The sequence below is a fragment of the Dromiciops gliroides genome, chromosome 1, assembly GCF_019393635.1.
Source record: "Dromiciops gliroides isolate mDroGli1 chromosome 1, mDroGli1.pri, whole genome shotgun sequence".
NCBI classification, from domain to species: domain Eukaryota; kingdom Metazoa; phylum Chordata; class Mammalia; order Microbiotheria; family Microbiotheriidae; genus Dromiciops; species Dromiciops gliroides.
The window spans coordinates 677,348,905-677,375,249 of NC_057861.1; the positions used below are offsets into that span (position 1 = coordinate 677,348,905).

General features: G+C 41.6%; 1 protein-coding gene across 5 annotated transcripts in view; it reads left to right on the forward strand.

The window, feature by feature from the left end:
- Nucleotides 1–26,345, forward strand: part of DOCK3 (dedicator of cytokinesis 3) — a 529,377-nt gene that overhangs the window by 438,131 nt on the left and 64,901 nt on the right. For 4 of the 5 annotated variants that reach the window (XM_043985259.1, XM_043985293.1, XM_043985275.1 and 1 more), the window contains exons 27-36: nucleotides 1,130–1,228; nucleotides 2,720–2,814; nucleotides 5,990–6,065; nucleotides 6,499–6,599; nucleotides 6,866–6,924; nucleotides 10,421–10,569; nucleotides 14,180–14,265; nucleotides 16,226–16,252; nucleotides 16,371–16,466; nucleotides 26,183–26,243. In XM_043985259.1, the coding sequence (XP_043841194.1) occupies nucleotides 1,130–1,228; nucleotides 2,720–2,814; nucleotides 5,990–6,065; nucleotides 6,499–6,599; nucleotides 6,866–6,924; nucleotides 10,421–10,569; nucleotides 14,180–14,265; nucleotides 16,226–16,252; nucleotides 16,371–16,466; nucleotides 26,183–26,243 (849 nt within the window). The remainder of the gene's footprint in view (nucleotides 1–1,129; nucleotides 1,229–2,719; nucleotides 2,815–5,989; nucleotides 6,066–6,498; nucleotides 6,600–6,865; nucleotides 6,925–10,420; nucleotides 10,570–14,179; nucleotides 14,266–16,225; nucleotides 16,253–16,370; nucleotides 16,467–26,182; nucleotides 26,244–26,345) is intronic. The other variant, XM_043985283.1, reaches the window with a different exon arrangement.

The following is a 26,345-nucleotide window of genomic DNA, read 5'->3' on the forward strand; positions in this document are numbered from 1 at the left end:
ACATCACATAGATGACAATTTTAATTCTCCAGCAAAGATAATTGGATATGAATATTGGATTGAGGTCAGGTTCCCTTGGTCTTAAGAATACTAAAAAAAACCCAACCATGCACAATGAAGTCATTTTCCACATGTCTTCCAGAATAGATATCTTTCTGCCTGCTTAACTCATTCGCTGCCCCATTATTTGGGCATCTGGGTGCTGCCAGGATCCATATTTGACACCTGAATCAGTTGGAAGGACTCTCATTTTTATCCCTAAATTCTGCTGCCTTCCACTCCACAGTGCTTCCTTATTTGTCCCCATTGTTTGGGCTCTTTTGGTTCCTGCTTTTGAAATGTTCTGTGTGGTTCCTTTTTCTGACTGCTGCCTAGCCCTTTCATCCTTGCACACCCAACCTCAGGAAAACCCTGGAGCCACAGAGACCCTCTAAAGTCCGAATCCTCTGTGGGAAACTTTGCTTCACAGGGGCTGGATGAGAATTCTGCCACTAAGGGAAGTCAGAGGCCTGTGCGTGTAAACTGTTAACTGGAAAGCATAGTGTATCAGCTAATTGTAAGGAAGATTATCAGCCTCTCACCTTGCATGCTTCCTCATTAGGGGTTGTTATTTTCAATGACCCCATAATGTGATGACACTTTCCAACCTTGTTTACATTGTGGCAAATGCCCTGTTTTGAGCAGACCTAGCCTTCCTTACCAGAAAATGAAGCTCACTTAAAGCTTGGTTTTACTGTTCAGTCGTTTTCAGTAGTGTCTGACTCTTCATGACCCCATTTGGGGTTTTCTTGGCAGAAATACTGGAACGGTTGTCCATTTCCTTCTCTGGGTTATTTTACAGATGAGAAAACTGAGGCAAACCAGGTTAAGTGACTTTCCCAGGATCATACAGTTAGCAACTGTCTAAAGCCAGATTTGAACTCAGGAAGACTCAGCTTCCTGACTTCAGGCCCAGCACTCTATCTACTTCACCATCTAGCTACCACTAAAGCTTGATAGTTTTCACCATCTTTCCATGGACATCGGGGCCATTTCAAACCCACCCCTTCTCCCTTGACCCAGGTGGACTTTGGGGAAATGATCCTTGCAGTTGTCTGTGCTAAGCGCGTATGTTCCTATTGGTCGACAGGGGGAGTATGTGTCCTGCCTCCTGTCTCTGCTCCGTCAGATGTCAGACACACATTTCCAACATTTACTGGACAACTTTCAGAGCAAGGATGAGCTAAAGGTAGGAGCAGGCGGGATAGTACGGTAACAGTGTGCTAGGTTGTTATACATGGAAGGCTACTGAGGTCAAAGTTATGGGAGATCAGTGTTGGCTTCCTGCTTTTAGGGAGGAGACAAGTATTTCAATGAGATAGATGAAATAAATTGTCGAGGCGACACAGATATTTGGCCTTTCTTTGGAATTGGTATTACAGCCTTCTTCAAACTACAGGTTGTCAAGTTCTCCCCAGTGGTAACTCACTGACTTAATGGAATAATTTCCCTTCATTAATACACAATTCCAAGAAGATGTCAGGAGCAAGAAAGTGGCAATTGCCACATTAACCCGTTACCCTTTATATGGCTGTAGCAACTTGGATTGCAAACACTAGAGCAGAAAGCACAAAGAAGCTGGCCCGCAGAACCAAGCAAGAGTATTCCAGAATAGGTCTCCAAAACAACATGGTGGCATTTTTGCCCTTATCCAGCTGTATAGTCACTGGGATTCGTTAGCTTTCACATACTGTTAGTTACTTGTGCTTTGCCACATTCCTTACCTATCCTCAATGGAGATGTCTGTAAGATCGAATTGGGTTGGGATAGCCAAGAGGAGCTGCTTTATGCAAAGTCCCAGGCACATAGGCTATGGCTGCTTGACTTGGAATTTGAAGAATATGTGTCTGTGGCAATGCTCACTGCAAGGACATTCATTTTGTTGTTGAGTCGTTTTTCAGTCATGTCTGACTCTCGGTGACCCCATTTGGGGTTTTCCTGGCAAGGATACTGAAGTGGTTTGCCATTTCCTTCTCTAGTTCATTTTACAGATGAGGAAACTAAGGCAAACAGGGTTAAGTGACTTGCCCAGGGTCACACAGATGCTAAATGTTGTAAGATTTGAATTCGTGAAGAGGAATCTTCCTGATTCCAAGCCCAGCACTCTATCTGCTGCACCATTTAGATGCTCCAAGGACACCCACACAGGCTATTGTTCCCTAAACTAACATGGAGAAAGCTAATCTCCTAGATGGTGCTTCCAATGTCAAGGGAAAAAAGTAGAAATCTGTTGAAAAGTTCCTAACCTGAAATAAAAGTTTATGGCTTTATTTCTGCTGAAGCATTCTAAGGTTTAGGTAATATGAAAAAAATGAGAAACAGCACAGCATAATGTACAACCCAGGGATAGCTCACTAGTAGATGGACACAGGAGACAGACTCTTTGTACTCATATTGCTGCCAGACCCTTTCTTTGTCCCATCAGTAGAACTTTGGGCATTAAGCTAAACATGCATAGTACTGCTCATGAGCTGACTGACATACCTTCTTAGGAGTCTTAGGCCATTCTTTGATCCCTTGGAAGCCCCCAGACCACCTACCCCAAAGTTAGGAGATGCCTCAGAAGGACAAAATGATTCGAGGTGGTTAGAGCCCCTCATTGACTCTATTAGAGTCCAAGAAAACAGGCAAGATGTGTTGATACTAATGACCCTTGTGTCGTGCCCTTCTTCTATGACAGGAGTTCCTGCTTAAGATCTTCTGTGTATTTCGGAACCTGATGAAGATGAGCGTCTTCCCTCGAGACTGGATGGTGATGAGGCTGCTCACAAGCAAGTGAGTGTCAAAGGGCCATTCACGCTGATCATGCTTATTGATGGATGAAGGATTAGATGAGGAATGAGTGAGTTCCTGGCATCATAGGCAACAAATCCTGTCCAACTACCAAACCCTGCTAAGAAAAATGGTAGCCCAGAGATAATATTAGTGAAATAAGATTGGGTTGGGATAGCCAAAAAGGTGGTGGCGGGGGGAAGGGGAGGAGAAGAAAAACTTTGCAAAAAACGGAAGCTAAACCCTGAAAAGTAGCAGTATTAAGTCATATTATTGAGAGAAACCAAAAGAGAATCCCCTGAGGGTGCAGCTAGGTGGTGCAGTGGATAAAGCACCAGCCCTGGATTCAGGAGGACCTGAGTTCAAATCCAGCCTCAGACACTTAACACTAGCTTGTGACCCTGTGCAAGTCACTTAACCCTCATCACTCTGCAAGAGAGAGAGAGAGAGAGAGAGAGAGAGAGGGAGAGAATCATCTGGCATCTTTTTCTTTACTAGATTATGTTTCTATTTGATTAAATTTAACAAATAATTAAATGTTCAGTTAGGTGGCACAATAGATAGAGTGCCAGACCTGGAGTCAGGAAGACTCATCTTCATGAGTTCAAATCTGACCTCAAGCACTTACTAACTGTGTGACCCTGTAACCCTGTTTGCCTCAGTTTCCTCATCTGTAAAATGAGCTGGAAAAGGAAATGGCAAACCACTCCAGTATCATTGCCAAGAATACCCCAAATGAGGTCATGAAGAATCATAACTGAAAATGACTGGAACCACAACAAATATTCATCTCAAACATTACTGAGTACCTAATATGTGCAGCATTTCCCTAGTAGAGTATTTAACATTTAGCACTGTTACAAACCATATTATTCATGGTCCTCTAACATTAGAAATTTCTCAGCCATTAAACTGTCTGTTACCATTTCCATAGATGGGTCAAGGAAACAAGTCTTTGAAATTGGAAAGGAGGAACGTGCCATGAGGTTGGCCTTAAATGATAATGTCAATTAGAGAAATAGCCACAGCAGTAAAACTTCCTATCATCAATGGGATGATGAAAAGAGTACTGGACAAGGAGTTAAAACACCTAGGTTCAAGCCAGTTCAATTTGACAAGCATTTATTGAATGTCAACTACATCCTGGGCCCTGTGCTAAGCTCTGGGGATACAAACACAAAGACAAAGTCCCTGCCCTCAAGACACTTCCATTCTAAGTTTCACATACTGGAAGTTCTGTATTTGAAGTCAAAGGGCCTAGATCCAAATGTCACTCTGCTAATGACTACCTCTGTGACCTTGGACAAGTACTCAACCCTCTCTGGGTCTTAGTTTCTTCTACTATAAAATGAAGGGGTTGGATCAGATGACATAAAGGTCCCTTTCAGTTATAAATCCATGGTCCTACTGTAAAGTGTCCCACATATGCAGATAACTATGTACAAAACCTAAACAAAGCTAAGACAAAATGATTCTTGAGTTACGAGGTCGTCCCCTAGTCAGCTATGAGCCAAGTTACAAATCTCTTTGAATCTCAGGTTCTTCATTTGTCAAACTGCTCTGATAATTCTTGTCCTGTCCTCCTCACAAGACTGTTGTGAGGCTCAAATGAGAGACTACCAAGTCCCTGGCAAACTATAAAGCCTCTATCACACAAGTGCATTACATGTGGCGATCCTGATCCAGTTATATCTGCTAAAGCCAGCACCTGAAATGGCTTTGCTTAATGTGACGTGGGGTACCAATGTTGCACTCTAGTCCTAATATGGAAACAAAAAATTAAAATCTATTAAAACAAAAAAGGAGAAACAGCTAGTTACCTGGAACTTTTAAGAGTCCCATTTTGCTGGTACTGTGTGACTTGGACACTTCTGGGGTAAAAAAAAAGTGAACAAAAGATTCCCTCTTGCTGCCCCAGTGCATTACTATGAATTATATCATAAAACAGACTCTTGGGAAATGGAGACTATTTTCCCATTGAAACAAGGTTTTAGTTTTGTAGATGGTGCTCCTGACTTAAATGCTGAGCACGAGAGAGATCTAACAATTAGTTCGCATTTATGCGGTACTTTAAGGCTTGCAAAATCATTTCCATATATTCCATTTGCTCAGATTGATAGATAACAACAAACAGTCTGCTCTGAAAGCAAAGCTATAACAACTGGAAGCCTCTGCCACCATTTAAAATTGAATTATTGTGTTCCCAGTCCTTTGAAATGAGAATTGAAGGGGCAGCTAGGTGGCGCAGTGGATAGAGCACCAGCCCTGGATTCAGGAGGACCTGAGTTCAAATCCAGCCTCAGACACTTAACACTTACTAGCTGTGTGACCCTGGGCAAGTCACTTAACTCCAATTGCCTCACCAAAAAAAAAAAAGAAAGAAAGAAATGAGAATCGATGTGCCACCTACTCGAGTGGTTCCAAGGTTAGGATTGTAGCATCACAGAATATTAGGTCTAAAATGCACCTTAGCACATCTAAATCTGCTCAAGCTATAGGTACCTAAACTCAGGTTTCAAAAGGAAAGTGAAGGGGCAGCTAGGAGGCGCAGTGGATAAAGCACCAGCCTTGAAATGAGGAGGACCTGAGTTCAAATCCGACCACAGACACTTGACACTTACTAGCTGTGTGACCCTGGGCAAGTCACTTAACCCCAATTGCCCAGCAAAAAAAAAAAAAGAAAAGTGACTTCCCCAAGGTCACACAGCCGACATATGGGAGAGTTAATACTAATGTTGACAACTCCCGACTTTTAGTCTAACACCCTTCCCACTGTTTCACACTGATGCCCTATGATGAGACTGATTTTCATATGCATCTTATGGAATCCATCTCTTTACTTTATAGTCCTACCTTAAACGTACATGAATTACTTTTGAGAAGTATACCCTGAATTTGCATTCCATTTGCAAACTATTACAAATTCTACCTTAAAAATAATGCTCAGATTACATTTCTTTCTGATCATTTAAACAGTTAGGATCATTCTTTAAATGTGTCAGAATGATTTTTTTCCACCTTAGCCCCTTAGAAAGCTGAATTCTGGATCTGAAGGAAAAGGATGTGAATCACACAATGGTGTGGACCCAGGCCCCGTTCCTGAACATCTCATGGGCTAAACCCTACCTCTTTGCTGTTATCTGCATTTAACGCCACCTTTTTCATTTTTTCCCCACAGTATCATCGTCACTACTGTCCAGTACTTATCCTCTGCACTGCACAAGAATTTCACAGACACAGACTTTGATTTTAAGGTATGTTCTCCAACAGTTCCTCACTTGCCTCTTTTAAAGCTACCAGAAAGCCTGAACAAAGGCTGGTCTCTGGGGTCCCTCTCTTCTCCCCTGTGTATCACTGGCACTGCATGGAAGAGCTGAGATGGGCCCTTATGTTTGCCAGTTCCCCAACACGGGGTACAGCCAAGGATGCCCTCTGTCGGTGTGCTAAATGACATTCAGCATGTGCGTAACTTCGGGAACTGATTCAGCATTCTTGACTGCTTCCAACACCAAGTCCCCTGATTGGCACTGACATTTAAAAACAAAAATCTTCACCTGAAAAAAATGAAGCACAAAATCTGTGCTAGATGACTATATTTGAAGTGCTTTCTCTGCAAGGCCAGGGGAGGAAAAAAAAATGCCGTCTGTACACGGCTTGTCACCTGTTTCATCTGTTCCTCCTCTCTAGGTGTGGAATTCCTATTTTAGCCTGGCAGTCCTGTTCATAAATCAACCAAGCCTCCAGCTAGAAATTGTCACTCCAGCCAAGAGGAAGAAGATTCTAGACAAGTAAGACAGTTGTCTCCTGATCCTTCATTCACCACCACAGCTCCAGATGTGGTTATATTTCCATGAAAGACCTCCTTTGTGTGGTCAGGGAACTAGCTCTCATCATGGAAGCATCCCCAAGGAGCGAGTTTAAGAATTGCAAACCATAGATACAGTATTCTGCAAAGCTTGGAAACAGGGCATAAAGACTGATCTCATTGTGCTGAGTGCATTGCTGTGCTATACTTTATTTTTGTAATAGGTGGAATGTGTATTATCTTTCCCAGATATGGTGACATGCGAGTAATGATGGCTTATGAACTATTCAGCATGTGGCAGAACTTAGGTAGGTCTCTACTGTTTCCCTCTTCCTCACTTCCATGTCTTATACAGCCATATTATATGGGTAATGGAAATCATCACTCTCCCCGTGTATTTTAATGAAATCAAACAACATTCATGCCGTGTCTTTTACCTGTTGTTAGACATACTACACAGAGGCTGTAGCAAGTATGGAATTGACCAAAAAAAAAAAAAAAGCTAGGTCTCCTACAATGTCACTAATTAACTAAGGAAGAGTGGGAAAGGAATGTTTTTCTAAGCAATATAGTTTAGACTTAGTCTCAAGAATACCCTGCCCTAATTTTTAAGAACTAAAGTCAAGAAAGACAAGAAGAAAAAAGAACCTTTTTGCATGGGCTAATGATATTAGTTTTGTTTTTCTTTTTAGTCTTAGAACATAGTTCTAGGAACTCATCTATCAAGGGCATTCAGCTTTTAATTTAATAAGCAATTCTTGATAGGATAAGGGAACAAAATACTACTTTAGTATCTGGGACAAGAGCTTCTTAAATGTTTTTATATTTTGGACCCCGTTAGCAGTCTGGTAAAGCCAATGGATCACTTTTCAGAATATTGTTTCTTAAGTACACAGAATGAAATACAGAGGACTACCAAAGAAATCAACTACAAAAAAAAATACACATATCAGAATATTTTTTTACAAAGCCACAGACCCCACGTTAAGAACTCCTGATGCAGGAAGATTTGAAGAGCCAATGAGGACACATCTGGTTCTGAGATATACCACCTACTATGAATAGTTGGACATGATAGTCCTTCTAAGTTGCCAAAAGTCCTAAGCTAACAATAGGAAATAAATGAGTAAAAGAACTCTGCCAGATTGGTTTCTAAGTGAAATTACCCAGTTTGTTATTGGGTTGTTAAGAATTATACACTGGGGGCAAAGCTAGGTGGTGCAGTGGATAAAGTACCTGCCCTGGATTCAGGAGGACGTGAGTTCAAATCTGGCCTCAGACACTTGATACTTATTATCTGTGTGACCCTGGGCAAGTCACTTAACCCTCATTGCCCTGTAAAAAAAAATAATAATAACAACAACAACAATAATAATACACCAAGTTTTTTTTAAGTTTCATTTGAAATTTGGCTAGATTATATAAATATGTCATATTAATTTGAAATGATGAGAAATTAGATTTCACCTAAAAGAAATGTAGGTAAATAATATTTTTATTTGAATATACACCAAATACTCTGTCACCCTATTTCATCAGGCCTTCAATTCTGATCACTGACATCAAACTGCAGAATTGATGGATGCAAGAAAAGAGTTTTTTGTACTACCTGAGCTTTCAGATCTGTCTGGAAGGTTCATAAATTTGGGGGTTTTCTCCTCCAGAAGACTACAGCCTTTCTGTGGTTTTAATTTCTACAGCAGCTTTCTCAAGTAATACACTCAGAATAGGAATCTTTAGATTGCCTTGATGGGTGATGCTGTCATCATTTTTTCACTGTAAGATTGGGAGGGACCAGTTTGAGTAATAAAGGATCTGTCATCCTGGTGATACATCCCATCTACTTCACCTAGCAAAGTTTGTTTTCAGTGGCATACTTGGCCCTTCTACGTTAGGTTGAATTATCACATAGCCTTCCCTTGTCACTTAGCTGCTATAGTCACAAAACAAGTCCAGGGAAAAACCAGAAAGAGGGTGATCATTCTGCAAAAAAAAAAAAAAAAATAGCTAATATCTTGCTTGTTTCAGGGTGAATGCAGTCAAGCAGAAAACCATCATCAGTGTTCTAATTTTCTCCCATCCAACTAAATTCTTTATGACAGAAATGATTTCATATTAGCCCCCAAATTGGTCCTAAAATCCTCAAGCACTCATGATATCACTGCCATCACCAGGTGAGCAGTCTATAGCATCATATTAACATGCTCATTCAATAAACTTTCAAAATATGCTAAGTTTCCCAGACTTTTCAGGGCACAGTTAGTAATCTCAAAAGTTTCTTCTTCATAGTAACTTCTGCCTTTGGGGGCTGATATAAATGATGTTTTCTGATCACTATGAGATGGCCTTACATGGTGATAAGCTATCATTGCCATGTAGCAAAGACCATGAAGAGTCATCCCCACCATAAGCAGGCACACAAAACCAGTTTGCTCTTCATTAGGTTTTTTTTTGGTTTGTTTTGGTTTTTTGTTGTTGTTTTTTTTTTAGTGAGGCAATTGGGATTAGGTGACTTGCCCAAGGTCACACAGCTAGTAAGTGTTAAATGTCTGAGGCAGGATTTGAACTCAGGTACTCCTGACTCCAGGGTCAGTGCTCTATCCACTGTGCCACCTAGCTGCCCCTCTCATTAGTTTTTTAAAAGACTGACAATGCTATTCTTGGGATGTGGTTACTGTAATCCAGACATTTCTTTCACAACCCAAAGAGAAAGCTACAACTTCCTATTGCTGACCGGCCCAGCCATGATCTGGGCAAATATGCTTAAGTGCCTGTCTTCTCTTCCACTCACACAATCACAAAAAGCAAACAAGCTACAGAGCTCTTTTATTTTTCCAACCAAGAATTTGGTACCTTTTAATTATATAGAAGAGCTTCTTCAAAGGATTTAATTCCTTTTTGAAGTAGATCCGGGTATATATGTTTCTCTCTTTCTTTCTTTCTTTCCTTTTTCTTCTTTTTTTTGGCAGGGCAGTGAGGGTTAAGTGACTTGCCCAGGGTCACACAGCTAGTAGGTGTCAAGTGTCTGAGGCTGGATTTGAACTCAGGTCCTCCTGAATCCAAGGCTGGTGCTTTATCCACTGTGCCACCTAGCTGCCCCCTTCTCTGTTTCTTAATAAAGGACCCAATCTTTTTTCACTATAAAATGTGGAAAAAGATAATCACATGGAAGTATGTTGCTAGTTTTGAGTGTCCCAATTCTATTCCAGCCTAGTGACAGCTAATGTCGTGCCACTACCTGATACCTGGGAGGTTATGCTCAAGCTGGGGTGTAGGAAGCTTGTGAAGATGTGTGTGTATTCCATAGTAATGGTAGTGAAAAGCTTAAGCCTTCCCAGTTTAGTGATATATATTCAGAGGCAAAAGCAGAATAAGGCTGCTCTTTAATGAAATTGAAACCAGTAAGTGCCATTTGCTAAATAAATAGACTGTCTTTGGAATGGTTTCAGGGTCTTCATCCTAACTATGAGAATAAAGACAAAAGTCCACACCAAACAATACCCATTCTACCCTTTGATTTGAGAATAAAGTAGATTTAGTTTGAAGTTTTCAGGGAATTCATAGAAAATACTCTTAGGTTTCTAGAAAGGGGGATACAGTGTGCCTAACAGAACCACAATGGACTCACTCATGAAAATTGGATAACAAAAGGAAGAGTTCTTCAAACATTCTTAGATGGAGAATTTGCTTTTTTTCTAAGAGTATTAACAACCCAGTAGGTTTATTGACACCCTAGCATTTTTAGGTCCTATGTCGGGGGGAAGTATTAGACATTAATCAAACATAAATTGTCTCGCCATCTAGGTGAACATAAAATCCACTTTATTCCGGGAATGATTGGTCCTTTTCTGGGTGTTACACTAGTCCCACAGCCAGAGGTCCGTAACATCATGATCCCCATCTTTCACGATATGATGGACTGGGAACAGAGGAAAAATGGCAACTTCAAGCAGGTAAGACAACTTCCCAGGGTCATTCAGGATACTCTCCTCTTAGACCCAGGCCTCCTCAAGCAGGGTCACCAAGTTCATTGCACCTTGGTGAGAGATTAGGCATCTTCCATCAGTTACATAAGGATTTGCCATTTGGGGCTCTGTTAACACGTTTTGCTTTTTGTTTTGATTGATTTTGAATGATTTGAAACAGTGAGCTACTTTTCCTAGCTTATTTATGCAGTGAGAGGGCCAGGACTGAGAGTAGGAAGAAGCATGAGGACTAAGTATGATCAAGGAGAGAACAAACAGGGAGAATACTTCATCTTCCAGGAGCCAGGAGGACTATTATGAGACACAGAGGGTGCCCATGGTGAATCAGGAGGTGTCATCCTCCCTGAAGGATACTAAATGAAAAGTCTAGTCTGTAGAATATGTTTTGCTTACAATAGGGTTTTTTTTTAATGCAGGAGGAGCCAGAGGGTTTACTATAGTAGTATTACCATAGTAACCTTAGCTTGAAGGCAAAGGGTTGGACTGGGTGATCTCTGGAGATCTCCCATGGGTCCCCTTCTTGGATTTTCTGAACAAAGGTGCTGGTCACAAATCAAGTCAAGAGAAATCACTATTTTGAAAAAGGTCTCTTATTTCCCCCAAAGCCATGTGTTTCTGCCCCTTCAATGTCAGCCTCTCCTTTCTTCATTCTTTCTGGTCTCATTCCTCTGTAATGGCGTGACAGTTGATAGGCAAGTGAAGGGATAACTTACACAGAACTCAAAAGAAAACCATCCATGGCCAGAGTCTGCCTCTGATTCCATCCAAAGTCAAGGGAAGGAAAGGAGGACAGTTGTTCTTTCAGCCTTTAGCAGTGGCCTTTCCTTGCCCAGTATGCCAGCCTCTATCTACTGGACAAAGCAAAAAGTATAGCTACTTCTCAAGAGAGTCCAGGTCACCAATCAATTTTTCAACTCAACAGATCTTTACCGAGCTCGTACTATATATGTCAAGTCCAAAGCTGAGCTCTTATGTTCTGTCGTAGTCAGTACTGCAAAGCAAAGCAATTTGAACTCCAGTTAGCTCTGCAGCAGGGTAACCCTCTGAGTTCTTCCTGCATAAAAAAAAAAAAACAATTGCAAATAGAACATGTTCTGCAAGCCAAACACAGCTTGATTTTTCAAATTAAGGTTGCAACTCTGGTGGTTAGAAAACCTTGTCTGGATGTATGGAAAGAGCCTCTGGGATATAAAACTCATTGTTGAAGAATAAATGGGAAAAGCAAGATCTCACTTCAGGAATGTTAGTTCTCCTAATGGTCAGAATAAAAGCAATTGCTATAAACTTAAATGAGTCGATATTGTGAATTATAACGCTACAGGTTCGAATAGATTCCTTTTCCATTTAGCTTAGATATATTTACTTTGGAGACATATGGTTTAGTTTTTCCTTCTTTGTCATTCTAGACCTCTCCCCAAAATCTCTCCCTCATTTCATGCTCCTGGAAATACTTGAAGTAGTCTAATTTTTTTTCCCATCACTTGGCAAATGTGTTACTGTCTATATCTAAATCTTCTTATACAGTAGCATTCTCACCATTCATTGTTTCAGACCCTAACCAAATTTCTCTAACAGGTCCTTCCTTACTCTCAATTGTGAAACTGGTCTACCTGTATGATATGGGGGGGAGGGGGGGGAGAAGCAGGTTCCTTTGTTATAACCAGAACCAGAATCAGACTTCCTTTTTTTTGCGGGTCAGTGGGGGTTAAGTGACTTGCCCAGGGTCACACAGCTAGGACGTCAGACTTCCTTTTAAAGTCAGGTCTTCATTAGTCCTTCTTGTACCAGTTATTTGAAATCCAGGAAACATACAGCTAAAGTTTGTGTAGTGAGAATACTTGATTGGTAATCAGGTAAAATGGATTCCAATCTCAGCATTGCTATTAAGTAGTTGTATGGTTGTGACCAAATCAACTCCCTTCCTTGGCTGTCAATTTCCTTGTTTGTAAATTGAGGGTGAGATGACCACTAAGGTCCCTTGTAACTCTACTATTCTGCAAACTGTGGATTTGTGAATTTTCTTCTGTTCAAGTAGTTAGGGTTTGGAATAGGTCTCTAGAAATATGGCCTTATTTACTCACCTATTCAGTTTCCTATTTAAGGACCTTTAGAATACCACTTTGCTTCATATATAATCTCAGAGTCATTATATCTATTTCTCATCTTTCCCTTGTATTTCTTGGAGAAGCATATTACAGAGTGAAAGGACATTCCTTTGGTTTTTCAGGAAATGCATATGTGCCATTTTTATCTATCTGAATATTTCAGTACTTTAAAGAATCCATGTTCTCCTCAGTGGTGCAGAGTGCAACCCAACCATGCTTTTGCATGCTATGCAGTTCTGATCCCTCTCCTCCTATATAGACTCAACATGCTAGAGGCCTTCCTCTGTGTCTTTTAAGACTTGATGGGGGTAGCTAGGTGGCACTGGGGCAGCTAGGTGGTGCAGTGGATAGAGCACCGGCCCTGGAGTCAGGAGTACCTGAGTTCAAATCCAGCCTCAGACACTTAACACTTACTAGCTATGTGACCCTGGGCAAGTCACTTAACCCCAATTGCCTCACACACACACACACACACACACACACACACACAAAGACTTAATGGGTGGGGGGCAGCTAGGTGGCGCAGTGGATAGAGCACCAGCCCTGGAGTCAGGAGTACTTGAGTTCAAATCTGGCCTCAGACACTTAACACTTACTAGCTGTGTGACCCTGGGCAAGTCACGTAATCCCAATTGCCTTAACAAAAAAATAAAATAAAAGACTTAGTGGGTGATGGTGTAGTATTGGGAGAAGAAAGTCAAAAATAATCCCAAGATTGGAAAGATTTGATTTGATTTCACATATGACCAATCCCTGTCTCGATTTCAATGTGGTAAAAAGCTAATAAACAGAATTATTATGCATTGTGTCCTTGAAAGGAATAATTTATGAGCAGAAGTACTATTGCACCTCATTTTTTAGAATTTGGATAAAAATCCAACACTTCCAATTGACTGGTAAATAGCATCAGCACAAAAGAGTTTAGATCCCAGTGTGTATCTACTTTGTGGAAAGAGTGCTGCTCTTCAAGGTGAATTGCTGAATGGGAAGTTCCATGGCCCTCTAATTCCCTTCTTCATTCATATAATCACCACAAACTAATGTCAGCAATTATACCGTGGATTAGTCTCCCAGTGAGCTCTCCTTTGTGACTGACTGGTAAGAGAGGATAAGGTTCTAGCCAAATTCCCTTTTTCTACACAAAGACAGTATATGGATATTGCTGCAAGCAAAAGAAAACAGCTTAACAAAGCCTTCTTTGAGAACTAAAATGCCTTTCTCACCGGGGTAGGTTTGTTTTTTGCCTTGGTTCAGGGAAAGGATATCTGAAACCTCTAGGTCTCATCATTCAATAAAATAAATGGGGCAGCTTGAAATCAGAGTGGTATGCAACAATCTGTCTCAAATGGAGTTTGTTTAGAACAAGAAAGACAGCAGGAAGAAAGCAAAAGCCAGGCACAGTTCCCCCCATTTGAATGGCTGAATTTTTTACCCCATTGTCCACCTGCTGAGAAGTCTCTTCTTTCCTCTAGGTGGAAGCTGAGTTAATCGATAAACTGGATAGCTTGGTATCTGAAGGGAAAGGAGATGAAAACTACCGGGAGCTCTTCAGCCTACTGTAAGCCATGTCAGCCCTTAGTCCTCTTATGAGGTCACCGTCATTCTCAACATCTTCAATCTGAAACACTCAGAAAACAGATATTGGTAGTTTCCCCCGCACTAAAGGATGGGCTTAACACATCACATTAATACAAGACAATTGCTATTTCATCTTAATTGGCTGGTTCTATTTCATCTTATATCACTCACATCAGTTTGGTCTTTTCTCCTAAGAATTAACCAGTTAAAGCTTCCTAGCACAGGGGAAAGAGCAGCAGATCACGAAGTAAGGAAGAATTAACCATTTAAATGTTGTTTTCTATTTTATCCAAAAACAAACCGCCTATGGCAAAAAGAAAAGGATTCTTCCCCATCCAGGACATTTTTGCACTGTGGTACTACATCTATGAGAGATCAATTCATTCTTCTAAGGAATGAGGTCTTTCTTGTGGATGGTGAGGAACCTCTGCTGCTAGACAATAGTCACCTTCTGGTCACTAGAATGGACTAAATATGCAGAAAGAGACTCACATTTTTTGGACATGGCCAAGGAGGAGATTTGTTTTACCCATGTTTTACAAGAATTTTCTTTTTCTTTGCCGAGTAGAGGGTGTTGGGGGTAGGAAATAGGGAAAGTGGAGGGAGAGAAGATAAATCCTTGGTAATTAATTTAAAATAAGAAAAAAGACTGAGTCCTGGGTTCCTGGAGACTTAGTCTTTAGCTCAAGTGGTGCCATTTACTCATTGTTTAAACTTGAGTCTTTGGGTGAGTCATTTCCCCCACTGTGGTCCTCAGTTACATGATTTGCACAATGTAAAACAGATGATCCAACCATATGGTTTCTAAGGCTCTCCTTCTAGCTCTGATATTCTAGAATTTTTACGAGTTTCCCATGGGTCTCAGTGCTGTGGTAGGACACATCCTACCAGGTAAGATGCTAAGAAAAAAGAAAAGATCTTATTTCCCTGAGGCCTCCCACTTAAAGATAAATGATGTTGTTTTTATTATGCCAAAGAATGAAAAATAGAGAACAATTATAGCAAAAAAAAAAAGGCCCCTCTCATCTCACTTGTGGTTTCAAACTTGAGGATTTTCTTTACCTAAGTGGTATTTTAATTACAAGCCAGAAAGTCTTTTGCTGAAAAAAACAAATTTGCAAAGTAAAAAAAAAAAAATTGGGGGGACCAGACCTGTCATTTCAGTGGTGCAGGGTATAAGGAAACTCCCTCTGCTAATGAAAATCACTACCTGCTTTGCAATTGGTGGTCTTAGAGAGTGAATTTTCCATGCTACTTTTCATAAAAGGGGAGTTCAGAACTCCTGAGAATGGTTTGTTTGAAGTAGTGCTAATGTTAACTTGGGATAACTCTGAATATGCCTATCATTGTTCTTTTATTCTCTCTCTCTCCCTCCCCCTCTCTTCCCAACTTTCTCTCCCTACCTTGATCCTCCCCTCTCTTTTCCCCTTCTTTTCCACCTCCTCTCTCCTATCCTCTCTGTCTCCCCACTCTCTCCCTGCTCCTTTTCACCCCTTTCTCCTTCTCAATCTCTCCCTCACCTTCACCTTCTCCCTCTCCTTCCCTCCCTCTGATCTTCTCTCTGTTCCTCTTTTTTTCTTCTTCCATCTCTTCCTTTCTCTCTCTCTCTCTCTCTCTCTCTCTCTCTCTCTCTCTCTCTCTCTCTCTCTCTCTCTCTCTCTCTCCCTCCCTCCCTCCCTCCCTCCCTCCCTCCCTCCTTCTTTCTCTCCCTTTCTCCCTCTTTCTCTGTCAGTTGCACTCTCACCATTTCTGTCTCTGTGTCTGTCTTTGCTGTTCAGATCCACACTGTCACCCCTAGGTATGCTCTGAGCCCATGTGTTTTAGGGCACAGGTCTTGTCCTTATAACCTTTTCTGGGGCAATGGGAGAGGACAGCGGATCTTCATTCTTTGCTATCAGCTTAGTAACCTCCTTGTCTTTGCTTCCTGCTGCGTGGAGCAGAACTCAGCTGTTTGGGCCCTACCCGAGGTAAGGCTGCAGTTTGGTGAGTCTGCTGTCTCCAAGAGCTGGGTGCTCCCACTGTCTCTCTGCAGCTTCACGGCGATGTGTAGTCAAGTCTCAGGAGTTGTCTTTTTCTCTCCAACAGTCTACTAGAGAAAATTGAACAGGAAACATGGAGAGAAACAGGCCTCTCGTTTGTCACTTCTGTCACCCGTCTCATGGAGCGCCTCCTTGACTACAGGTACTCTTCTTTGGCATGAATTTGACTTTCCTGGGCTAACATCTAATGACCCTTAAAATGATGGCCAATACTATTTGGAGAGAGAACTGTCTTTACCAGTTACAAAAATCACCAATCAGAATTCTCTCGCTGGCACACAAACCAAATTCTTTCGGGGATAATACAGAGCCCAGCAAAGACTAAAATAACCCCTGAAGTCCACCAACACTTCATGTGGCCCTTGTGAACTTGTGTCCCAGATCAAACAAATAATTGGTGAGTCCAATGGAAATCATGAGGAGGTTGGATTTTTAGCAGGCTAAAATGTCAGTCACCTGGCTCTGTGAAAAACACAACAAAAAACTGTGGGGTAGTGGAGCACTGTGATGAAGAGGAGGAAATGGAGGAAGAAGAAAAGGAGAGCAGAGTCTAGTAGGGCAGGGGAGAGAAGTCAAGTTATACATGTTTGCTGAGTTCATGGTTGCCTTGAGAATATAAATGGGCAGAAAAATCTCTTCTGGTGCAAAGTTGTGGACTCAAAACAAGGAACTTGAGTTCCATTCAGTCATTCCAGTGATGACTTGCTTTGTGGAGTTAATCATCTTACTTCTCCATGCCTCCATTTCTTCAACCAGAGTCTCCTTGTTCCTTGTCTACCATGAAAACCATGAGTTCGATGCTTTGGGATCCTTGTAGACAGGAGGTTCTGGGCCTCCACAGGGTGGTGGTGTTCTTCCTGAAATCTCCACCTTCTCTCTAGCAGCAGGCAAGGCTTTCTGAAACAGCTTCTAAGTGTTGGTGAAGCCCCAGTCTCTGCCTTAATTACTGTCTCAGCAGGGCTCAGGTGGTGGGAAAGGGCATCTTGGGGAGGCTGAAGGAAGAGGACATTGCTTGCTGAAGGTGAGCGATAAAGAGAGAAAATGCATCCCCCTAGTAGCAGTAGCCTCCTCTCTGCTGTGGACATATGGGGGGGTGAGAAGGGGGGGTGGCGTTTCTCAACAAGTGGACTCAGGAGACAAAGAGGCAGCTCACACAGCCTGCAATGATTGCTGAAATGGGAAATGCCACAATGAGTCAAGCAGGTGCAGAGCACTTTGGGATAAACCAGTCTCTTCAAGTCGACAAATATTTATTAAGGCACTGTGCGGGATGCTGGGAATACAAAGGGGGGGGGGCAGAGGGAAAACCATAATCCCTGCCCTCAAGAAACTTATGTTCTACTGGAGGAATACAGCACGTGCACAGAGAAGTGTGTATAAACCACAATTTAAAGTCTTTACAAGGACAATATACTAGAATAAGAAAAAATCTGTTTGTTGATAGAAAATCTTCTCAATAAATGTCTGGTGAAGGTCTGATATCCTAGTTATATAGGGAATTGACACAAGTACATAAGATCAAGAATCATTCTCCAATTGATAAATGCTCAAAAGCAGTAATTTTCAAAAGAAGAAATACAAATGATCAATAGCCATATGAAAGAATTCCCACATCATTAATACAATAAATGAAATGTAAGTTATTTAAAAACATTAAGGTTTCACCTCACAGCTATCAGGTTGGCAAAGATGACAAAAGATGCAAATATACCATGCAGGCCTGGTACCATGGGAAGATAGGAACACTCTGTGGAATTGTGAATTGGTGCAACCATTCTGGAAAACAAAGTAAACCTGAAAAGTCACTATCTTACGAATATCTTTTGACCCAGTGATACTGTTAGTAGGCATATATGCCATGGAAATCAAAGATAAAGGAAAAGATCCTATACATACAAAATATTTATAGCAGTACTTCTTGTGGTAACAAAGAATTAGAAACAAAATGGACATCTATCAATTGAGAAATAAGTGAACAAATCATTATATGACAATGTCATGGAATATTATTGAACCATAAGAAATTACGAATATTAAAAATCCAGAGAAACTTGGAAGACTTGTATGTACTAATGAAGAGCGAAGTAAGCAAAACCAGCCGACCACTTTTCACAATGGCTATAAGAATAATGTAAAAGAAAACAACATTGAAAGACATCAGAACTCTGATCAATGCAATGATTACTCTTGACTTTAGAGGACTGATAGCAAAGCATATTTCTCTTCCCTCAGAAGGATGGTAAACTGTGGGTACAAAATGAGGCATATGCTGTTAATTAGAGATGGGGATTTTGGAATTCAGGATTATAGAGATAGAACAGTTATGGGTAATGGTGGGATCAAAGATCTGACCATACCATGAGTAGATGAGATGCAGGACAAATATCAGTCATAGGAGTCGAGGAGACTAGTAAACTGAAAGATGAGGGTGCTCACAGAGACATCAAAAAGTATATTAAAATGCCCAGATATGAGGGGAGCATTTGAGGAAAAGAAGACTTTGGGTCAGGTGCTAAACTCCTTAAGAAAGAAGGTAGAATGTCCTGAAACAAGATAGTTCTGGACCGATTAGTAAAGATGGATGAGTTTTATTGTTCAGTCATTTTTTTAGTCATGTCTGACTCTTTGTGGCCCTATTTGGGGTTTTCTTGGCAAAGATACTGGAGTGGTTTGCCTTCTCCTTCTCCAGATCATTTAATAGATGAAGAAACTGAGGCAAACAGGGTTAAATGACTTTCCCAGAGTGATACAGCTAGGAAGTGTCTGAGGCTGATTTTGAACTCAGAAAGATGAATCTTCCTGACTCCAGGCCTAGTATCCTATTCACTGTGGTGCCACCAAGCTGCCCCCCAAAAATGAATGAAGTGACCCTCAAAAAGGAGAGATTGTTGACCAGTGGTGGCAAAGGGGCAGTCTGGAAGTGAGAGTGAAGAGCAAATCCTGTGTAGTTCAGTAGTGTAGTCTGTGACTTGATGTGAACCTTGCCACAGACATGGCACCTATAGTTTTGTGCCTCAGAATAATAAATAGAATTACCAAGGAATGGGACATGATCTTGGAGACCAAGTCTTCCTTCCATTCATTTACATTTAGGTACCTCCTAGCTCAGGAACCCCTGCCTTCTAGCCAAAAGCTCCTCAGGGCCATTTTTCCAAGCTTGCTCATTTTTTTCCCTCATTACTTCTCAGTTCCCTGCCTCTCCTGCTCCTGCTGAGTCAAATGTTTGAAGTGTTAACCCAAGTGTCTGTCACTACTCTCTGTCTCCCTGGGAGTAGTCACCCCCCAGGGTGGGCTGTCACTGGGACACTGTGCAGGAAATAGTCAAGGGCTTTGCTATAAATGCTTCAATCCAACAAATACATATTCAAGTGAATACTAGTTGAAAGATGAAAACATGGGGCAGCTAGGTGGTGCAGTGGCTAAAGCACCGACCCTGGATTCAGGAGGACCTGAGTTCAAATCTGACCTCAGACACTTGACACTTACTAGCTGTATAACCCTGGGCAAGTCATTTAACCCTCCCTGCCTAGAAAAAGAGAGAGAGGGAGAGAGAGAGAGAGAGAGAGAGAGAGAGAGAGAGAGAGAGAGAGAGAGAGAGAGAGAGAGAGGAAGAAAGAAAGAAAGAAAGAGAGAGGGAGAGAAAGAAAGAAAGAAAGAAAGAAAGAAAGAAAGAAAGAAAGAAAGAAAGAAGAAAGAAAGAAAGAAAGAAAGAAAGAAAGAAAGAAAGAAAGAAAGAAAGAAAGAAAGAAAGAAAGAAAGAAAGAAAGAAAGAAAGAAAGAAAGAAAGAAAGAGGGCAGCTAGGTGGCACAGTGGATAGAGCATCAGCCCTGGAGTCAGGAGTACCTGAGTTCAAATCTGACCTCAGACACTTAACACTTACTAGCTGTGTGACCCTGGGCAAGTCACTTAACCCCAATTGCCTCACTAAAAAAAAAAAAAGAAAGAGAGAGAGAAAGAAAGAAAGAAGATAACTGACAGACATGGGTGTTTTCCCATAGCAATCTGGGTGTACAAGCTATGGACATATTCCAAAAGAAGGATAATAGACCCTAATTGTAGACTGCAATAAAAATTTGTGGACAGGGACTTCAAAAATCAATCTGACAACAAACACGTATGAAGCATTTGGTATGTGTACAGCACTGTGTTAAACACAAAGGATACAAATACAAGCAAAAAGAAAAATAGCTACTCCCATTCTCATGGGAGAAGAAGCTTACATTCTATTGGGGGAAGACAGTACAGAAAAGAAAGCTGAAAGGGGTTGGGAGATACCTGGGCTTGGGGACGCGATGTCCAGATTTCGGTCTGGTGAAAAAGGAAGAGAGAGATAGCCTAGGTGACCTCCTTAAATCAAGCTTCTGGGAGGAGCCATCAGATCAGAGGAAGGGGCTGCAGGGGCTGAGGGTACTTTGAGTTGTGAATCACAGGGTTGAAGTAACCTTCCAGGATGAAGCGTTTTCTGGGGCATGATGGAAGAGTCCAGATTACAGCCTGGTGAGAAACAAAGAGGGTTTTGGTCTTATATTTTTTTTAATCTTATTTTGGTCTTATAGAAATACAGATTTTCCTGAGGATTGGAAAGCACTTTCATCTCTATAACTGTACATCGACTGGGTAGCTGGCTATTAGGGAGTGTCCCTACTTCACGAATCACAGAACCAATGCCCAAAAAAGTTCAAGAAGTGTCCCAGGCAGTCGTGAACAGAAAGAACCCGGCTGAGTTTCTGGGGCTAAGAATTTGGGGGGGGCAGGGCAATGGGGGTTAAGTGACTTGCCCAGGGTCACACAGCTAGTAAGTGTCAAGTGTCTGAAGCTGGATTTAAACTCGGGTCCTCCTGAATCCAGAGCCAGTGCTTTATCTACTGTGCCGCCTAACTGCTCCCTGGGGCTAAGAATCTTGATCTTGAAAGCCAAGTTCCATAATGATGTAGGACTTTTCAAGAACATTCTAGGGAATCCTTAGATTGAGAGGCCATTTAATCCAGCCCCAGGCTAACCACTCATGAAGGACGCTATTCACCTCCTGACAGAGAGGCAGTAGACTCAGGGTCTAAAGTAAAACATATTTTTCAGACAAGGGCAATGCTGGCATTTGTTTTGCATGACTATTTTCTCCATGGATTTTGGTGTTGTTTTTTTCTTTTTCCACTAAGGGGGTTGAGGGAAAATGAAAGAGACAGAAAATAAATGTTTGTTCATTGAGAAGATATTAAATTTAAGGGGGAAGAAAGAGTTTACCCAACCCGCTCCAAACTAAGAAAGAATAGAATGCATTTAAGTCTTTCAGGCATAGGTAAGCCACATTTTTTCTCAGAAGAAACAATAAAAGGGGAAAGTGGCTTTGTAAAATCTGGAGGTTGTTAAAAAGTTTCTCTTTTTGTTGCTGTTGTAAGCCTAGAAGCATATTTTTTGATGTTCTTGAAGGAACATTAGCTGTAAGAGGCGAAATTGGAAAGCATTGAATAGTAAACACAAGTGCTACTTGACTGTTCACAGACATGGCAGAGAAGCCCCTTGGGGTACCACCTTATTAACAGTGCACTTTTTGGTTTAACCATCCAAGATGAAAAAGTCTGATTGTGGTCAAGTAGAATATAGCACCTGGTGTAAATTTCAATGTATTTCCAGAAAAAAGAGACCATTGATTGCCAGGTACTATCGTCATGTCCTCCTGTGAGACATGGGCTGTAGGTTCTTGCACTGACAAAATGGATGACTCCCTGCATCACTCCAAAGTAGAGTACTTGGGGACCACGCCTGAGCTAGCTTTTCTCAACAAAGGGCTGGTATAGTCTGATTCTTATGCTCTGTGTTCAAAAGATGCCATGTAAAAAATAAAGGCACAGTGTTTTCTTGGTGTAGCCAATGCTTAAGACAATGCTATGTGAACATAGATGCTCTTACCTGACTGTAGGTGATAGCTGAAGAATAATTCAATCATCTCTAAAGTCAGCGGGGGTTGGTAGGGGTCTAGCAGGGAGGATGCCCAGGGATGAATTGTCCCATGGCAGCTGAACCTTGTTTGTTTATAACCACATAGCAGCACATATGTAAAATGTACCTTAATATTAAGACGGACTTAGAAATCATACCTTGAATATTCCTAATATGTTTCATCAGAAAAGTTTGACCTCAAAGAACTTCCTCTGTGTGCTCTCATGTATAATCACTCTAGGAGAGCAGGGGACAAGAACAGGCAACTACCTCATAGAAAATCAGAGAGTGGGGGCAGTTAGGTGGCACAGTAGATAAAGTACCAGCCCTGGATTCAGGAGGGCCTGAGTTCAAATCCGGCCTCAGACATTTGACACTTACTAGCTGTGTGAGCCTGGGCAAGTCACTTAACCCTGTTTGCCTTAGTTTCCTCATCTATAAAATGAACCAGAGAAGGAAATGGCAGACCACTCCAGTATCTCTGCCAAGAAAACCCCAAATGGGGTCACAAAGAGTCAGACATGACTGAAACAACTGAACAAAAATGTTAAAAGACTAAGCCAAGAGTCAGCTAGGAGGCACAGGGCACTGGCCCTGGATTCAGGAGGACCTGAGTTCAAATTTGGCCTCAGAAACTTGACACTTACTAGCCATGTGACCCTGGGCAAGTCACTTAACCCTCATTGTCCCACCAAAAAAAAAAACTAAACCCTAGCCCATTCCCCCTTTTCAAACTGTAGGCTGTTCTGTCTACCAGAACTGCTACCAAAGTGTTAAATTTAAAAGGGGAGAGGGGAAGCTAGGTGGCGCAGTGGATAGAGCACTGGCCCTGGAGTCAGGAGTACCTGAGTTCAAACCTGGCCTCAGACACTTAACACTAGCTGTGTGACTCTGGGCAAGTCACTTAACCCCAATTGCTTCACCAAAAAAAAAAAAAAATTAAAAGGGGAGAGCTTTAATTATCTTTCTTTTTCCCAAACAAAGGGTAAAGAGAAGGCAGTGTGAGGAAGGATAAGCATGGAGACCAGGGTCTTACATACACTTGATCATCAACTCCTTAAATAACAGAGTTGTTTATACGTGTAACACACTGTCCCTAGTGATCATCCCAATTGTCATATCTATTGTTGAATCTTCCAAAAGAGGTTACATTCACCTTCAATCCCAACCAGCTAGAGTAGAGATGATCTGAAAGGTCGCCATGTTCAGTGTGTGAAAGCTGCCAGAGAGGCTTGGTGGCTCTAAGAGGTGCTCAGAAGGATTTTGAGTTAGCTCTCTCATTGTGCCAGTTCCTTCCTCTGATGATATAGAATAGTTTCTTCTTGGGAATTCTCTCCTTCTGTTCTTTCCTTTGCCCTCTGGGGTCAAAATCAACAAACACTGCACCACATCAGGAGGTGTCTTTTGTGTGAAAACAGCTCAGCCTAGACTGAAAGAGAACAAGGTCTCAGACTTAGAGCTTCCTGCCCTGTCGAGCCTGGTGAATTCTGGTCACTATAGGACTCTGAAGGCACTGAATCTAGATGCTAGATGTTGATCAGGAAAGAGAGTTTACTTAGTTTTTACCAAAACATCTGACCAACATAGGTTGTTCTTTTTTTTTCTTTTTTATGGTGTCATTCTGCTGGAGAAATGTGTACAACAGCAGTCAGGTAGACTTGTAACTGATTGAGTGACTAAACTCAAAGAGCAATTACTAATAGTCAGCTTTTGCCATTGTTTACTTTGAAGATAATCTCTGGTGTGCCTCAGAGTGCCTGAGAGATTCATGTATGGGTCTGTGCCACTTCACATTTTACCAGTGATAATGGCATAGATGGCACACTTATCAAATTCATAGGCACAGAGTCTGAAAGGGGGGATGGGGTGAGGGAGAAATAATTAACACATTAAATGACAGGATCAGGATCCCAAAAGATGTTGACTAGTGTAAGGGGGCTAAAGTTTTTGCTATGATGTCTAAATTCTAATGAGTGGTTGCCTTAAATTAGAAGCTTTAGCAAGAGTTTAGACTTTTAAGTATTTATTAAAGTGCATAAGAAGTTGGTGAGGAGAGAGAGAGGTAAAAATCTAACTATCTCTAAGAGACCCCAGCATCCACCCCAACAAACTGAGGTCAGGAACCCAAAAGACCAACTCTTCAGCGGCTTCTCCCAGAACCTCTTGTGAAACAGGAAAAAGGGCTGTCCACACACACACACACACACACACACACACACACATATACCTCCAAGCTAATTGGTTGGTAACTTTGATTGACAGGACCCATGGGCAAACATCACTTCCTGATGCCAAACATACCTTTGAAACCCCAGAAAAGGTCACTTCAGGACGCTAAAGTCACATGGTTTCTTTTCAGGCCAGAGTTCACTGTATCCCTCCCAGCAGGGGGTATCATTCCAATTCTCACACTAGCAAAGGTATTGGACTTAATCTAAGAATGAGATCAAGTTTAATAATGGCGCATATAAAGTCATGCACTTGGTTTCAACAACAATCACTTCACAAGATGGGAAGGTGTGGCTAGGTAGCAGTTTGTCTGGAAAAGGATCTGCAGGTCAATAATGACCTCCAAGCTCAAAAGGAGTCAAGTTTCATACAGTGGCCAAGCAAGCCAATGTGATTGTTGCTGCATGAGGAGGGACCTCTTGTCCTGAATAAGAGAAGTGTTAGGTGGCCCCACTGGACTCAGCCCTAATCAGATGTCTAGAGGTTGTGTTCAATTTGACGTGCTACATTTTAGGAATGATCCTGACAAGCATCCGGAGGAGAGTGACCCGCATGTCAAAGGGCCCTTGATACCATACCATGGAAAGATCAGTCCAAGGAACTGGAGCCAGGAGAAGAGGAGACTTGGGAAGGAAATGATTGCTGCCTAGAGATATTTGAAGGGCTGCTCATCTACTTGGCCCTAGAAGGTGTAACTATGAGCAATAGGTAGAAGTAACAAGGAAACCAATCTAGGATCAAAGAAATGGAAACAGTGTAACAATTGGGATGATTCAGAAGTGGAATGGGCTTTTTTGGGAAGCAGGGAGATCCCTCCCCATGAAGGTAGGACTTTAAGCAACGGTTGGACGACCACTTGGGTTGAGTTTGTTGGAGAAGAAGATCTTGTTCAGGTATGGGCTGAGCTAAATGTCCTCTCAGGCTCCTTCCACCTATGAGATTCTGTGACAGCTGGGGCAAACGGTAACTGCCAGACGTGGTGTGGAGAAAACTCCTCTTGTTTGAAAAAGTTTATCTCGTTTAGTTACAGTTTGTGCCAGGACACTGTGACTCCAAGCCTATCTTGGAAGCTCTCCAGGGGTACTTAGGATAGAAAGAGTCATGTTGCTCCACTCTGGATTTCATAGAAAAATATTCTCCCATACCGTGTCCTACACTGATACAAAGTCAAGTCATTATCCAATCTCCCTCTTTGGTTTTGAGACCAAACTTAGTGTTTTAAGTCCCTAAGGCCAGACCTCTTGTTCTCCTTGCTCTATTCACACAGAAGGACTTCCTCCTGGGAGGCTACCATGTTTTCTGAATCTTTAGGAGGGTAATGAGAGCACCACTCCAAAGGGATTGATTGACCCCCCACTCTGGGCCAAAGTCAAAGTGAAGAGAATTGTCAACAATCCCTTTAATTGAGAGTTCTGTGCCTCTTTCTGTACATAACTCAAGGATTTCAACATTCAAATTCACAGACATGCCCATAGCCCTGTGAATACTTGTACTTGTATCTAGTATTGTTTCTAGATAAGCAATAGAGGGCATTTGCCCAGGCATCTGGAAGGCCTAGAAATAGCAAGGATTTGGTTACAAAGACAATGGTTGTGAGTCATTCTTTGGTGTCCAGTGATGATCCAGGCCTGTCTTTTGATTTAAGAGGCATCATACTATTATAAAAATCTTACTTAAGTTTTCTTTTCTAGGGACTGCATGAAAGGAGATGAAACGGAGAATAAGAAGATTGGCTGCACAGTTAATCTGATGGCAAGTAGAGCAACACTCCTCCCCAATGTCTGGTCTAGTTTGCCTAGATTTCTTTCTCTCCTGTAACATATAACTATCATCATTTGGGGAGAAAAAAAAGAA